We start from the raw sequence: 17545 nt of genomic DNA, 5'->3' as shown, positions 1-17545 counted from the left end.
AGCATATCAGAACAGATAAGCAATGTCCACAAGAATGGAAGCAAAAACATTAGTTCTCATGCCTACCTGAAGATTCAGAGAATTACTGTTTGGGATGGTAAATAATATGATATGCACTGCTTCTTTAAAGACTTGCTCCTGTTAAATAACAATACTAAAACTTGATTTTCATTGGTCTCTGTGTGACAGTCTAGAACAAAGAAGTTGAGATGCTCACCTCTTCTCAATGATCTAGAGACAGGAAAACATGTTGACGTATGACCTAATATATTAATATAAAAGAGCATCAAGGTGAAACTGTGAAGTCAGAAAGATCTGAGTTCAAATTTCAACTTCAAACATTAATTGTATGATCCTTGTCTGTTAGCCTCAGTTTCCTTATCTGTAAAATGGAGATAATAATAAGCACCTACCTCCCAGAATTGTTGTGAAGATCAAATGAAATGACCAAAAAGTGCTTAGCACAATGCCTGACATATAATCGGTGCTATATAAATGTCAGCAATTATTATTAATTATTGTTAAATATGAAAGCATGTATTTTGAGATGAGAAGCTATTTCAACAAGAAATTTTGACTTAGATGCATTTGTGGACGTGATCTTGGGCAAATCATTAAATTTCTCAGTCTCAATTTCCTCATCTATAAAATGGGATTAATAATTAATAGTACCAACTTAAAGGTTGTTATGAGGATCAAAAAAATAAAATTTGTTAAGTTCTTTACAAACCTCAAAGCACTTTATACACATCAGCTGCTATCATTATTATTATTAAAATTATTGTTCATTATTGTTAAAGCTATATATATCCAAAGAAGCAGCATGGCAGAATAAAAAAAATTATTCTACTATTTCACTGCTTTCAGACCAGGACAACCAGTGATTAAATCTTACCTCAGACACTTACTAGATGTATAATCCTTAGTTCACTTAACCTACTTTCAGCCTCAGTTTTCTTATCTGTAGAATAAACATAATTGCACTTTCCTTACAGAATTGTGAGAAACAAATGAGATGCATGTGCATAAATGCATATAGGTATGAAAGCCTGTATGTATATGTATTTATAAAATGGATAAAAAAATTAAATACAAGGTGATTAAAGAGTAAGGAAGGAAAGAGACATTTATTAAACTTACTATGTGCCAGGAACTTTTACAATTATTATCTCATTTGATTTTCACAACAACCCTAGGAGATAGATGCTATGATGACACCCATTTTATAGATTAAGAAACTGAGGCAAACATAAGTTAAGTGATATGCTTAGGGCAACACAATTAGTAAATTTCTGAAGTCAAAATTTGAACTCAGTACCAACACTCTATCCACTGTACCATCTAGCAGCCTCTAGGCAAATGGCACTATTAAGAAAGGTTTTGTGTAGAAATGAACATAATTATGAAGTCAGAAACAACAAATATGCTGTGTTTGTAGACAGGTGTAGTGGAATCTTAAAGTTAGAAGGGGCTTTGGAGATACTTAGTCCAATCTTATATATAAATAATTTCTATAACATCTCTGGTAAATATTATTCCTAATGTTTAAAATGGGGAGAAAATAGATATGAAAACATTAAATGGCTTGCCCAAGGTCAAATATAAGTTCTCAATAAATGTAGGCTAAATAAGAGCTATCTGAATTTAAATGATTATAACTTCTTAAGATTTTCTAGGACTGAAACTCATGTCTGGAACACACACACACACACACACACACACACACACACACACACCCAAGAGGCTGAAAGAGAGAGAACCCAAGTTTATATATTTGAAAAATATACATACTCAATAAATCTTAGACTGAAGTTTCAGATAATCTTTTTTTTCCCTAAGATACAGTCCCAGTCCCAGACAATTAGCCTAGATTATTGCAAATTTGTAGCCATTTGTAATAAAAGCTAGAACATTCTCAGAATTCCTATTATTTCAAATTCAAGAGGGAAGCCAATTTGTTCTCACACAAACCTTTAAATAGAATTATGAGTTCCTGGAAGTATAAATACCAAGACATCCAGTATATGTTGATAAGAGAACTTTCTCATTTGAACTCCCTGCTTGGGGATGCAATATGAGAGTGTGGGGCAAGAATCGATGAAAGAAAAAATGACAATTAGACCTATATGGGGAGAGCTCTCCAACTGCTCTAATTTCTTCTCCGTTTAAGATGGCATTTGGCACAAAATTATGTCATGGTTGTCATAGCTATTGAAAATTAATGATGTATGAAACATAACTAGAATCCAACTAAAGAGAAAGACAAGCCTTGACTGAAAATTGCCAAGGGCTAAGATTAGAATAGAAGACATCAAATTCAATTGAATTCTTCTAAGCAGGTGAAAAATGTACATCGATCCCCTCCATAACTCTAGTTCTTTCTCCCATCTCATCTTCTCTCCCTCTCTTCCTCTTGAAGATTGTGTGGGGAAGGAAAGGTGTACTGGCCTGAGGATAGAAAATCTTGACTGGACTGCTGCTAAGTGCTTAATAAAAATTTGTTGATTGAAAACTTGGGTGGGAGTGAAAGTTGGTAGAATAGAAAGAGGATCAATCCATAACCTACAACTCTCAGTCTAACCTTTTGGTTGTAGCTATTGGGTGGTTTCTTACTGTTGTTCAATGTAAAAAAATAATGATCCGTGGTCAGTTTATTTAATATTTATTGCCATAGAAATAACAATATCATTTTCCAAGCAATGCCCCCAAAGAAAAAGTCCATTAATTTATTGATGCCGTTATAATTAATTATATTAAAACGGCAATTACCTGGACCCCATAGTTTCCCATGCCCATTTAAAAAATGTCTTGTTGCTCTAAAAGAGAGTATTATAATAAAAGGAAAACGACGTTTTAGTAACTATAGCCAGCTACATACAAAACATATCTAAAATATGCCCGATCTGTCCTGTGGCATCGCTTTTATTTCCAAATAGACAACTTTTTTTTAATAACTTTGAGGGAAAATTAACAATGTCTGAGATACTACACAGAACACCACAAGTCAAATACAACATTGAGGAAGAAAAGGATCAGAAGCCTAAGAGTCTTGCTTCATAAAAGCTAATCTCCCACAATCTACTACCAGGCAAGAAAAATCACTTCCTTATCAATTTAACCTGGTGACTTTAGGATACGTTAGACATAGTCCCTCTTCCAAAGAGCTCAAAATTTCTTCCTTGGGGTTTCTAGTGTTACTATTCGAATTCACAACATACTTTATATCCGTTTGCTTTAGTCAATTTAGGAATGTTAAACTTATTTTTTAAGTACTTTATATCTGCTACCTCCACACTTCATTTAAGCGCTCCTACCTGGGCTGGCTCGAGGTTCTCCACTTGGACGATGGTTGATTGAGGAACTGAACTGTTCAGAGGCTCTGCCTCTTCGTGCCGCGGTTCGAGATCTGAGAGCGCAATCATCGCATCAGCCAGGTGCTGGCAACCTCCTTCTCCCCTTGAGAGAGCAGAGGAAAGCGATGGTCATGAGGCGGGAGGGCGAGACCCCAGGAAATCTGAAGAGTTCTGGCCGGCGATCCGCACTCACCTGAGGAGACTCCTTCCCACCCCGCCCACCGGGAGTGACGTGGCCCGGGTCCGGGAGGGGCCAGTCATACAGACTAACTCAACTCGGGGCCAAAAGGAGATTCAGTCTGTGTCTAGGGAGCCTTTGCTGTGCTCATCCTAGTGAAGGGCTAGCGTGAAGATGTCGCTTCCTCCCGCGGGTTGTTTTTCTGGTTTGTTCAACGTGCCTGTGGCTCCAAGCTAACCTTGGATAGTCAGATTCCCCGCCTGAACAGACTGAGGGAAAGGACTGGCAGTGCTGAAAGAACCAGAAAAACTACACTGAGCAGAAAGAATTTGGATGCGTATCTTCCTAAAGTAGGGGCGCAGCACTAAAAAAACTATGAACTTTGGGTTTCATTTTATCCAGTTCACAGCCTTTCAATCAAGCAGATAATCAACAAGCACTTACTAAGCATCTACTATATGCCCAGCACTGGGCTTGGTGTAAGAGACACACACACACATAAATCTTGATCAGGCTTAATAACAACATAAGCACGTGTAACCGTATAAATAATCAAAACTGAATCTGTGACTTAATTGATATAGGTCACTCCTATTTGAGGTTAAACCTTTCAACAAATGCAGATTAGCACTGAACTAGATATTGTCTTATGGGTTGAAACAAAGGGACTAATATGAGAGTTGTTATTCTGTGTAATAACTTGAGTATTCGAGACAAAGCAGATCCAGCAAACAACTATGACTCCAAGGGATTCAGTCTTCGTGACCCTTAACTGCACAGGTGATACATATAATCATTGTTCAAGAGAAGTTTGAATTGAGGTGAGAAGGTAATGAGTTCTGTTCTGAATGTGTTTTGATTGAGATTCTTTAGATGAACAGAACATTCCGTTACCTGGGATGATACTAAGCATTTAAGTGATTTTTAATCACATAACCAATATGTATTAGGTGGGATTTGGCCTCAGGTCTTTCTAGGCTGAAGTTTATGCTATTTTCTATACCACACTGTCTTTGAGAAGCATTTATGAATTAAAAGTGTAACTGGGAGGGCCAGGAAGGGTTTTGTGTAGAAGTTAGCATTCGAATTGGTCTTAAAAGGAAAGGAGGGGATTCCAAAAGGCAGAAATGAGGAGAGAATGACTTCTAAATATGGAAAGGCAGTCGTTGCAGACATGGAAATAGCTTTGCAGTGTATAAGAAACTAGTAAAAGGCCAATTTAATCCCATAGTCTGTAAAGAGGAATAATGTATACAGAAGCTGGAAAGATCTGTTGAGGCAGATTATGAAGGGCTTTAAATGTTCAGAGGAGTAGAGATAGAAGGGATTTACTGGAGTCTGTTAAGCAAGAATGATTTAGTGAAAATCACTTTGACAGCCGTATAATGGATAAATTAGGAAAGGACTTGAGGCAGGGACAACAATTAGGAAACTACTGAAATAGTGTATAGGCCATCTATTAGAAGGTGCTGAACTAGATACTGTCTTATGGGTGGAGAGAAAGGGACTAATATGAGTGTTGTTATGTAGAAATGACTTGGATATACCGGGCAAGGGAGATCCAGAAAACAAGTATGACTCCACAAGGTTCAGCCTGGGTGATCCTTGACTGCATCGTGTATACATACTGTCATGATCAAGAGAAGGGGAATTTAGGGGAGAAGATAAGTTCTATTTTAAATATGGATTGTTTGAGATTCTTTAGTTGAACAGGAAATCCAGTTTGAAATATCCAATAGGTTATTTGTGATACAGAAATGGAATCATCTACATAAACATAGTAATTATACCATGGGAGTGGATGAGACCACTGAGAGAGAATAAGTATAGAGAGAAGAGGGCTCAGGACAGAGTCTTGGGGTACATCCACAGCTAGATGAACAGCTCAAATTCTACTTTAGTCTGCATAATAAGTGGGCAGGGCAGCCTGGCACAATACTGCCCTGCCTTGCTCCCTACTTACTCAGTACCTCTGTTCCAAACAGGAATACATTTATCTCCTGCTTTGGGTTAAAGTCCACCTGTATTCTGATATCACTTTTTTGCCTGGTCAGGTGGCATTAAAAGCCTGGCTGATAAAATCACATCAGTATCAAATTTCAGTTCCCTTGTCAATGCCTTAGACTCTGTTCCCAAATCTTGACTCTTCTTTACCTTGGTTTAAGGTAAAGTCAGTGGAATTTTTTTTTCTTTTCCCCCAAATTTCCTGAAGTTTCAGGTACGAATAGGTAAGCAACTCAGACAAGTGAGTCTGACAATATAAGAGCAGTCTGATCTCTGAAACACTGCTGAACTGTAGTCATATCATCTGTATCCTAGCACTGAGGATGGAAGATTAGTGTCATAGATTGGGTCCCAAAAAGGAAAAATAAAAAGCTAAAAAAATTGGAAAAGATCAAGTTTCTTCTCGCTATCATCCAAAGGATTTTTTTCTTTTTGAATGTGTGAAGAAGTAGGTTTATAAGCTGTGGAAAAAGCAAAAGTAAAGTATAAGACTGGAAAGGTTTAAAGGGGCCAGGTTATAAAGAGCTTTAAATGACAAGTACAGGGATTTATAGTTGATGCTGAACAGAAAAGAGTGCCTGAAGTTGATTGAAAAGGCAAAATGACATTAATCAGGCCTAAATATGAGAATAATCATCTTAGTAGTTGAGTCAAGTAAGGATTGAAGTTTAAAAAGATTTGAGACAGAGAAACAAATGAAGAGGTTATAGTCTTTTAAGTGATTAGGATGTTGGATTAGGATAGTTGTTGTTTGTCATTCATTCTCAAAAGAGGACTATGATATCAGGCAGGTGATTAAATAAGTTAGATTTGAGTAATGGAGTGTGCAAAATTACCAGCTTTATTTTCTCCTCTAGAGTCATCTAGGTCCAGTGGCAAAATATAGATCAGGGTGGTTGGAGGTGGCCCTGGATGGAATAGGAGACCTTGGCCTTTTTAAGTTAAGACCTTTAACAGATTTCAGGGTCCTAGATATGGGAAGAAAAAGAAGAGGACATAATGGAGAAATGTTATGAATAAAACAAAATTTGGCAACAGTTTTGATGTGTAATGTGAATCATAATAAAGAGTTGAGAATGACACCAAGGTTAAGAAACTGGGTATCTGACAGGATGTTGATGTCTATGGAAGTTCAGAAGAGGGATAATTTAGGGGAAAAAGCAATGATTTCTGCTTTCAATAAATTAAACTTGTGGTATCATTGATATATCAAACCTGCCAGGAGTCTAATTTTCCTTTTTCACTTTAAGTTTTGATCACTGTAAGTCCTTTCCTTGCCCTGGCTCCCTGGTAAATACTTTCTCTATCTGATCTCCATATATTCTTCCCCTGGGGCTTCAGACCAGCTGGCAAAGCTTGACAGCTTTGAAATCAACACAAATAACTTTGATTGGGTATTCCAAATGCTAACAATGGAAGATTCTTTTAATAATATCTTATTTTTTCAAATACACGTAAAGATAATTTTCAACATTCAACTTTGTAGAACGTTGTGTTCCAATTTTTCTTTGAAAAAGAAAATTCCAAATTTCTCTTCTCAAGAGAGCAAGTAATCTAAGTTAAACATATATAATTCTTCTAAACATATTTCTATATTTATTATCCTGTGCAAAAAATAAAATAGATGAAAAGAAAAAAAAAACACACAAGAAAGGAAAAGAAAATAAGTAAGCAAACAACAAAAAAAGATCTCCATAGTTTTCTCTCTCAATGTGAATGACTCTTTTCATCACAAGTTTATTGGAATCGCCTTGAATCACTTTATTATTGAAAAGAGCCATGTCCATTACAGTTAATCATCCCATAATCTTTTTTTACTGTGTACAATGTTGTCCTGTTTCTGCTTACTTCTTTCAGCATAAGTTCATATAAGTCTTTCGATGCTTTTATGAAATCAGCCTGTTCATCATTTCTTATATTCTATTACATCCAAATACCATATACCATACCTTGTTCAGCTATTTCCCAACTGATGGGCATTCATTCAATTTCCAGGAAGATTCTTTTAAAAAAGTAAGGTTAGAACCATTTGTCATATGAGAAAGTTTCATGTATTAAAAAACATAGAGACTGAGAATTTATAATATATAATGCTGGATATCAAGTTTAGAAATAGATTTTCCCCTCAATAATAAATGATTCCATAATGTTTTATAATGCTCACATTTATATAATGGCTTAAGTTGATATTGACAGCACAATTTAAAATAGGCAAGGTACAAAGGAACAAAATCTGAAGAATTAGGTGATCTGGGTTTTCACTTCCAATTCATAATTGAAGTCAAGTCTTCCTGACTCCAGGGTACTCTATTCAGTATATCACCTTCCTGCTCCACACTATATATAGTTGGTATTTAATATTAAAATATTAGGTAGGTAGTAATAGGTATGAATGCTGAATGAATAATGGAATGAATCTTGTTGATACCCAAGCCCCGAGATTGACACTGTACTGAATCTAAAGCCTAAAGAAAGACTCAATTAAAAACACCAGAAGCTCCTTCTTTGGGTCTGCTGACCAAGATAGTCATCTTAAGAATTGAGTTACAGACTTGTAATTTAGAGAAAGAAGCCTTATTCCTGACCTGATTTCATCTATAATAGTTCCTTACTTAAACCTAAAAACACAGTTCCAGCAATATTGCCCTAGATAATGAGTCACTCCATTTAGATATCTTTTTCCTTAGATGTATGCCAAATCTGTTTCCTCTGAGTCATGGGGACTTTGTGGAAACCCTCCAGAATAACAAAAGGTAGCCACCCCCAGTGCTTTTCATGCACCCATGTCCTCCATGATACATGCACTCCATAAAACAGATCCATCAATGCTTCCATAAATAAGGATCTAAAATGTCCCCACAATTCTAGAAATAGAGTAAAACAATATCAGATTTACATCTTTTTAGCTGATGTTAAATCTGGATTTACTCTGGATTGCTAATCACTTTCTTATTTCTAATCAGTATTATTTATTTGATTTTCCCAATTTTACTTGCCTTGTCAGTAATGAGGGAATTCCTTCCCAGCTGTCATTCACAAACTCAATAAGATGGGTGTGGGAGGGGGAAGAGGAGGAATCTAACTCCAAGAAAAAGATCCAAAGTGAATTAGAAAGAAGCTTTCTGTAGTAGCATAGAGAAACATCAATGTTAGAATAGTAGACAGTCAGATTATTTAGTAATATCAATGATATTCTAATCTGATCCTGCTTTTTCTCCACATTAGTAAAGGATTATTTGCTAACATCAGTGACTACCTAATCCATCTTCAATTTTTCTCCATGCTAGAACTGAAAACTTCTTTTAAAAATTAAATATATATGGGGCAGCTAGGTGGCACAGTGGATAGAGCACCAGCACCAAAGTCAGGAGGAACTGAGTCCAAATCTGGTCTCAGACACTTAACACTTCATAGTTGTGTGACCCTGGACAAGTCATTTAACCCCCCAATTGCCTCAGCAAAAAATAATTTATATTATGTATATAATGCATATATATAATTTACATATATATTTAATTTATTTATTTTTTAATCTTTGCCAGGCTGGAAATTCAAAGGCTATTCGCTGGCTCTATTCCACTCTGGTTAGCATGGAAATATTTACCTCTCCCTTTCCAAAATGGGATCAATCTTCTTTAAACAACATTGTGTAGTCATGTTCCAGAGGGCTCAGAAAACTGATTATCTCAGTCCTCTGCTATTTGAACATTCAACATTCAAGAAATCCACACCACCACACCTGACTAAAAATGTTTATTTAAGTCATAGCTGCATGAGTTTTTCTCTAAAATCTTGAACTAAAGAGAATCTTTAAAAATCTGGAATGTTGTTATATGTATTTACTCCTCCCTCTTCCAAAAAATAAAGAGAACACTTTATTAAACAGCCAATAAAGTAGAAGTATAAGTCAATTGTTTCCAAAGGAAAATCCTGGTGGATTCCTGTGTAATCCAAGGCTGAACCACCCACCTGGTAAGCTTCCTCTAATTCTAAACCAATTACTTGGAAACAGTGTTTGCAATGTTGATCTTCCAAATCTTTATACAAAAGAACAGAGAAGCAGTGAATGGACTTAGAAATAGCAAGTGATCCTCAGGTCCCCCAACAAGTATGTGCTTGGAACAAAAACAATAGTTTGCTCCAATTTAGTCACATATTTCTCAGTAGAAACAGAATCAGAGAGATAAGTTGTCAGATGATAAGAAGACATTAATTTACCAATGTGTCAGTACAATTATTACTTTCACATCTTGGGGGTTACGAGTATGGCACTCCCACAATCTGGAAAATATAATTAAAAATTTTTGTCCCTTCATGCCAGAGAAGAAATTTAAATTTGTTTTCTTTTTCTTTTATGGAATATTTACGTACCTTGTTTTAAAGGATTAAAGTTTTGGGTTAAGGATTTGGTCATAGGTTATATGTAGGTCAATGCTGAATAAAGATACTATATGAAAACAAAGTTTTTAAATTCAAAATATGAAAATTAAAAAATGAAATAATTATTCAAGGAGAACAATACTGAACATATTCATGTATAATAAAAAATAACCTTTGAAATTCCCTACTGGTATTCACCATTAGCCTGTGGTACATCTCTGTGACCTAAAGGCACTTTCCCCCAAATTATAGGGCAGTTTCTTCAGCATTGACTATCTGTTTTGATTTGTAATCTTTCTTTTCAAACAATTTGTTCAGGGTTTCAGGAAACTCCCTAGCTGCCTCTTGATAGGCAGGTGTCTCTCCCATTACATTTTTAAACTGTGTAGTTTAAACAGTTTTTGCTGGCCTGAAAATCTGTAGCAATAAACCCTTTACCTTCATTTTCCTTTAAGAAATCATGTAAAGACTTAGCCTTTTCTCATATGATGCCGGAATCTACCAGAATGTCTTTTTTTTATAATAATCCTTCACCCAAAAGAATGTTACACATTTTACATGAGAGAAAGATGGAGACCCCATGGTTTATGCAAATGCTTTGCACATGTTGGAATAGCTGCAGCACAGATTTCCTTCTACTTTTTCTTGATATACATTATTATCGACTCATTAATACCTTAATGGTGACAACCACAGCAGCTGTTTTGCCTGAATGAAGCACATCTAATAACTAGTTTTTCTTTCAAACTCATCACTTTCTTCTATTTTGTGGGAACACTTTCTGAACCACTAGGAACACTACACTTGAAATCCATTATTTTAATAGAGTTTATTTCATTTAAACGACAAGATACAAGAAATTCAAAATGCAACAATCATTGCAAGATCAAGGCAAGATGTCATGTGAGAGATTGCCATAAACATTCTTGGTATCCCAAAATTAGTGCATCAACCCACAGTTCTTTTACCACAAATTTAATTTTAAGAAAAAAATGTATAGCTATTTGTTGGAATCTTTTACAAACCTTCACAGCTATTTATTTAGGTTATTAAACAGTAAAATACATACTATATACACATAACAGGACATAAATTTTATGTATTTATGAGTTATTAAACTTTTTCAGATATCTCTACATTTCTAGCCTTTGTATATATTCAGCTGATTTTTATATTCTTTTCATGAACTTTTTGTTTATTTTAATTTTAAAAAAGAAATTATGTATGTTGTGTGTAAGCCAGATGTGTAAGCCCTCATACTAGAGATGCTAGTCCTCTGTGAATTCCCATACAATCCTGTGTGTGTGTGTGTGAATATATATATATATATATATATATATATATATATATATATTTTATAAATAACACTTTAATAACTTAAAAGTGATAAATAAGTGTTAGCTATAATCATTACTTTGACACGTGGGGAAACTAAATCCAAGATAGATTAAGTGTCATGGTCACAAAGTAATACATGGTAGAGCTAATGCCCAAAATTTATTCAAAAATTCAAAATTAATCACATTAGACTCAGAGAACTTCTAGTTGCCTGGCATCATAGTAATGTATCCAGTCTGCTCCACTTTTGCCTTTGGCTTGGTCCATAAGTTTGTGAGACAGATTATTTCAAGATAATTCAGATTATATAAAGATTTTCTTTGACTTCTCTAGATAACCATCCTAACTATCCAATTATTCCACACATATGTATGTATGTGGAGATAAGTCTTTAAAATGGATAACAAGATAAAATTAAGACTCCTGTGATTGATGAATGAACCTTGGGCTATATTTATACATTATAGGCAAAAATGAACCAGGGTTATTGATTTGTGTTAGTCCAATTTGTCAAGGTTTTTCTACATAGTGAAGTTTTATATCTACATGTTGGAATGTTGGTTTTCCCATTTGTGGAGAAAATAGCTGATTTGTTCAACTGATTCATGCCATAGTACAGTCACTTTCATAGATACATGGAATTTATCATTGAGATGTATTGCTTTTCAAAAGTGAAAAGTATATAATATAGTAAACTAGGAAATGTCCCATGAATAGAGTAGGTATTTAATAACTGTTTTTTGAATGATGAGGAAATTGAGCCCCAGAGATGTCAACTGACTTCTCTACTGTTGTAAAATGAGTGTACCAGCAGAGCAAAGACTAGAATCTAGCTTTCTTGACTTAGTTTAATAGTATTTCATTTCTCTATCCATGCCAGAAAACATGCACCAGAGCATTTTTGTCCTCAGGCCCAAACTCACCTCTTTGATGACTGTCTCTCACAGAACTTTATTTTAGAATAGCCCCAGCCAAAATTCATTTTCTCTCCTTTGACCTCCAAGGACAGAAGCCTCACTCTAACCTTAGAAGTCATACATTGAAAGTATCCTCCACCCCTCTGCCCTTACTCTCTTATTGGATAGTTCTGCCCAGAATCTTTATTTAAGGAGGGCTCCCAGAACACCTATCTTTTCATTCCTCACCAGGCTACACTCTAGATGTTCTTTATCCCACTTCCTTTACTTTGTAATAATAGGTGCCTTTATTGATCTCCTCTCATTTTCTTAACTCTATGCAATTTGACTTCTGACCTCATCATTCAACTAAATTCACATTCTCCAAAGTTATTAATGATCTCTTAATTGCGGACTCCAATGGCCTTTCTTCAATCATTGTCTTTATTGACTTTTCTTCAGTCTTTAACATTGTCAATCACTGTATTCTCTTTGATACTCTTTTTTTAAAATAGATTTTTCAAGATACTATTTCCTGGCTCTTCTCCTACTTACCTGACATTTTTAAGAAATCTTCTTTGTTGGATTTTCATCCAGGTCATTCAAGTTAATTATAGATGTTTCATAGGACTCCATCCTAGCCTCTTTTCTATTCTTCTTCCATAGTATTTCAGTTGGTGATTTCATCAGCTCCCAAGAATTCAATGGTTATCTCTATGCTGATGATTCTCAGATCTATTTATCTAACATTTATCTCTCTATTGATATAAAACATTTCCAAATGCTTATCATACATCTTAAATTAGCTGTTTTGTAGACATTTAAAACTCAACATGTTCAAAAATGAACTCATCTTTTCCTCCAAAATTTTCCTCTCTTCCCAAATATCCATTTCCAACAAGTGTAAAACCACCCTCACAATCCTTCAGCCTCACAATCTTAATCTTTACCCTTGATTTCTCACTATCTTTTACCATCTGTATCCAATCTGTTGTCAAGACCTATCAATTTCATCCTTGCAATATCTCTCAAATATGTCCCCTTCTTTCTTCTGACACTGACACCACTCTAGAATATCATTTCATGTCTACACTATTGTAATTTTCCACTGGTTGGTAGGCCTGTCATAAATCTCTTGTCATTCCATTTTGCCACCAAAATGGTTTTCTTGAATATCAGGTCTACCCACATACCCCCTTATTCAATAAATCCAGTGATCCCTTATTACTTCCATGATAAAATATAAAATATTGGCTTCAAAGCCCTTCATTCCTCTTCATCTTCATTCTCTAATCATTCCCTTCCTTCAAAATTCAGCTCAATTAGCACATCTTCCATGAACGCTTTAGTGGCCCTTCCATATGAAAGTAAAAAGTAACCTTGCTTTTCTCAATTTTCTCAAAAATTTTATAGCACTTTGTCTAAACTGCTCCTTGGCACTTATCTTGATCTCTCATTTTTATGTCATAATTACTTTTATATATATATATATATGTATATGTACAGAAAGAGGTGATAGGTTCTTTGACAATAGAATCTGTGTCCTATTTCTCATTTTAACCCTAATGACTACCATACTGTCTCCTACAAATATTAAATATATGTTTATTAAATGAATGAGTTTGTAAATAAATGAATGATGACAGGAAAATCCTATCTGAATAAAACCACATATAAACTTGCTTTCCATCTGCAACCCAGTAATAGGAATGTGATCTATGACATTTCAACAAAAATGGACATGTGATGTAAATAATTACTAAATCATTTTAATGGTATTCTCACATAATACACAAAATTCCAGGGCAATCATATCTGCAGTTATGAAAGAGAAGATACATATCTGTGAATCCAGGGAACAAAATTTGACACCCTTGTGTAAACACCAGGAAAGTCTGCTCTTCCACATCCACGACCCCAACTAACAATGCCAGTCAAAATCCATTTTCCGTCACTTTTCCTTTGACATGATAAAGGTCCACCCGAATCTCCCTACAACGAGATCATGACTGTGTCAGTCACATTTGTCCCACAAGCAATTGTTAATTGTTTTATTAATATCTTAAAAGCATTTATTTTAAAAGGCATTATTCTGACTACATTCTTCTTGACTAATACAGTTTTTTAATGTGCCACTGAAATATTGAGGAAAATGAATGTTTAAATGTCAGATCACCTTTGTTTGTCATATTGAAGCAAGGCTTCATTCAACTGAAGATGTTTGACATTTAGGATATTTTAGTTTCCATCTCCTCAGTAATAAGACTCAGGTGGTTATGAATCTATGAATTGCTTGTTCTGAGAGGCATCATGAAGTAGTGGATAAAGAACTGACCTCAAAATCAGAATAGCCCAGGGGCAACTCACCTAACATTTTAGTGGTATTTACAGCTCCTTAAGATTAGAAACTGTAGAGAAAATGCTGACCTGCATTAGTAGAGATGTTCTCTATATCAATGAAGTCACAAGTTCTATCCTTATTCTGGACTGTTTGTTCTAGTATTATTTCTTTGGATCATAATTGCATTTGATTCTTTTTTTATGACAATTGGGCTACTGTAACACAGGAGATTGTGAAGCTCAGAAATCAAACTTGTCTTGACAGAATAAAGTAACTAATCTACTAAACAACAACTATAAAAGAAAATTAATTGGATTAAAAGAAGGAAGTTCAATTTCCAATCCTTAGTAACAGTGGTTCCTCTTGTCTAAGTTACTTCACAGACTTCTGCAAGAGCTTAGGATATACTACTATGCCTCAGAAAGTAGAGTATACATGTGCAAAATGTTTTTTTGAAGTTGCAAGGAATTGAAAACTGAGCGGAGGCCCATCGTTTGGGGAATGGCTGAATAAGTTATGATATGTGAATGTTATGGAATGTGATCTACAAAAAATGATCAGCAGAATGATTTCAGAAAGGCCTGGAGAAACTTATATGAACTAATGCAAAGTGAAGTGAGTAGAACCAAGAGAACATTGTACACAGCAACAGCAAGATTATGTGACATTTTGAGACAGGGGTACTTTGATTACTTACTTTGCAAGCATCTTTCTTCCCAGACATTACACCTGCACAAAGCATCCGGGCAGTAACAATTCCATATGTAGAAACACATACAGTTTGGTCTATGAGCTCAACTTCAGCTTGCTGAAGAATTGTGGAACCTTTGCTATCTAAGAAAAAAAAAAGATGAAAAGTAGAAGACAGGAAAAAAATAAACATGCACACATACACAAACACACAAACACACACACATATCCCTCTTTCTTTCACCTCAGTTATTGACCTAAAAGTTAAGGTGGCACCTAAGTGGTCCAGGGGATAATAGGCTAGAGTTAGAGTCAGGAAGCCTTGAGTTAAAATCTGACCTCAGATACTTATTAGTCTCTTAACTTGGGCAAGTCCCTTAACCCTGTTTGCCTCAATCCACTGGGGAAGAAAATGACAAACCACTCCAGTATCTTTGCCACAAAAACTCTATGGACAATATGGTCCATAGGGTCATGAAGAGTTAGACACAACTGAATGACTGAAAAAAAGTTAATTAGGGTCCATGAATATTCTCATGTAACTATGGTTTAGAGTTGGGAGCATTCAGTTAGCATGGAATTGATGGAAGAGGATTCAGGGGCAGAAATCTGAGGTTTTGTTTTTAAGGTGACATATAAGTGTGCTTTGTTGATGATAATGTTGCAGTCATGTTCTACTTCATGATCCCATTTGGGGTTCTCTTGGCAAAGATACTGGAGTGGTTTGCTATTTTCTTTTCCAGTTCATTTTACAGATGAGGAAACTGATTTGAATTGAGGTCTTCCTGATTCCAGGGCCAGCACTCTATCCACTGTTCCATCTAGCTACCTTTTGTCTCAATTTAGCAAATGGGGAAACTGAATCCTGAGAAATGTACCTACTTCCTGTGTTTAAAGAGTATCAAAGGGTGAGACATCAGTACAAGGTTACCAACCCCCATCTCACAGGATAGTCATTCTTATGTCTTTAAAAATTACAGCAAAGAACACTGATGGACCTGGAAGATCAAAAGGGATGGGGCATAGTACATTGAAAGAATGCTGGCTTTGGAACCAGAAGATCTGTGTTTGAAATTGTCTGTCACTCAGCATGTGGGAACCTCTCCGGGCTTCCAGTTTCCTATATAAATAAAGTGAGTACATTAGATTACCTCTAACATCCCTTCTGCTTTTATTCTATGATCCTATAAGAGCTTTAAAGACCCTCCAGGTTCAGTGCTTACAGGTTTAGTGACCAAAAGTTCAAATTTATATAGCACTTTAAAAATTCCCAAGGTGCTTTTCAGATACTATTTCATTTGATCCTCAGGAAACCCTTGTATGATAGGTGATGTCTTCCTAGCCATTTTATAGATGAGGAAATGGAGATTTAAAAAAAATAAAATGACTTGACCAGTGTCATACAGTTGGTATTTAAGGTGCAGGCTTTCTGATTTAAAGACCATCACTTTGTTAAAATACACTTCCTTAAGAAGCTTACATGAGGGGTAGCTAGATGATATAGTGAATAGAGTCCTGGCCCTGGAATCAGGAGGACCTGAATTCAAAGGCACTCACACTTCCTAGCTATGTGACCTTGACAATTATATTTCTGGCAGATTTGTACCCAAATAAGGAGCAGGTTAGGACTGGAATTATTGGAGAGGCTCTGTTCCTCTATTCCAGGTGGGGCAACTTTGGTTAGCCCAGGATTGAGTGTCAGGTGAAAAAAGAGAATCTGTTTCTCCCCAATTGAGAGGACCTTTCAAAGATCTATTATTATTGTTGTTGTTATTGTTGTTGTTGTTGTTATTATTATTATGGAGTCGATTGGGGCTAAGTGACTTGACCAGGACAGCTAGTCTGAGGCCAGATTTTAATTCAGGTCCTATTAACTCTAGGTCATAGCTTATCTACTGTGATACTAGGGTCTCCCTCTCATTGTGTTTTGCTAAGGGAAAGGGGACTGATATGTCCTATATGTTGAATGAGTAGGTCATGGGAATTGGAGAAACAGATAAACTGAGAGGCCAGATATTTGAAAGGACATTTCAATGAGCACACATTTCCTATATTTCCATTTCATGTATGATCTCTATACATGGGCATTTTCCTAACTCATGTGTAGTTATGCAAATATATGACCTAGGTTAAGGAACAAATTCAACTTAGATCACCTCCAATTTGTCTTGTGTGTATCTTATTTTTACATAATTTTCATGTTGTCTCCTTCATTATACCGAGTTCTTTAAAAGCAGATATTGTGTTTTGCCTTTCTTTGTGTCCTGGCATTTAGCACAATCTAGGTGCTCAAAAAAAAAAAGGTAAGAAAAAAACATAAAAACTGGGTAGATCATAGTGAAATAATTAGATATGTGTCTTAAGA

The 17545-nt window shown here is 35.4% G+C and overlaps 2 protein-coding genes across 2 annotated transcripts in view; both read right to left on the bottom strand.

Moving 5' to 3' along the window:
• The window catches only part of C3H3orf52 (chromosome 3 C3orf52 homolog), a 40243-nt gene extending 36359 nt beyond the window's left edge, over nt 1–3884 (bottom strand). Inside the window, exon 1 of the mRNA XM_031959654.1 lies at nt 3315–3884. Within this exon, the coding sequence (XP_031815514.1) occupies nt 3315–3422 (108 nt within the window). The 5' untranslated portion in view covers nt 3423–3884. The remainder of the gene's footprint in view (nt 1–3314) is intronic.
• A 9772-nt stretch (nt 3885–13656) lies between these two features.
• Nucleotides 13657–17545, bottom strand: part of TMPRSS7 (transmembrane serine protease 7) — a 96594-nt gene continuing 92705 nt past the window's right edge. Inside the window, exons 17-18 of the mRNA XM_003763582.3 lie at nt 15188–15324; nt 13657–14141 (exon numbers count right to left, since the gene is read on the bottom strand). Of these exons, the coding sequence (XP_003763630.1) occupies nt 13971–14141; nt 15188–15324 (308 nt within the window). The 3' untranslated portion in view covers nt 13657–13970. The remainder of the gene's footprint in view (nt 14142–15187; nt 15325–17545) is intronic.

This window comes from Sarcophilus harrisii, chromosome 3 (assembly GCF_902635505.1).
Source record: "Sarcophilus harrisii chromosome 3, mSarHar1.11, whole genome shotgun sequence".
NCBI classification, from domain to species: domain Eukaryota; kingdom Metazoa; phylum Chordata; class Mammalia; order Dasyuromorphia; family Dasyuridae; genus Sarcophilus; species Sarcophilus harrisii.
Note: the sequence above shows the minus strand (reverse complement) of the source record. Positions and strands in the feature narration are given on the sequence as shown.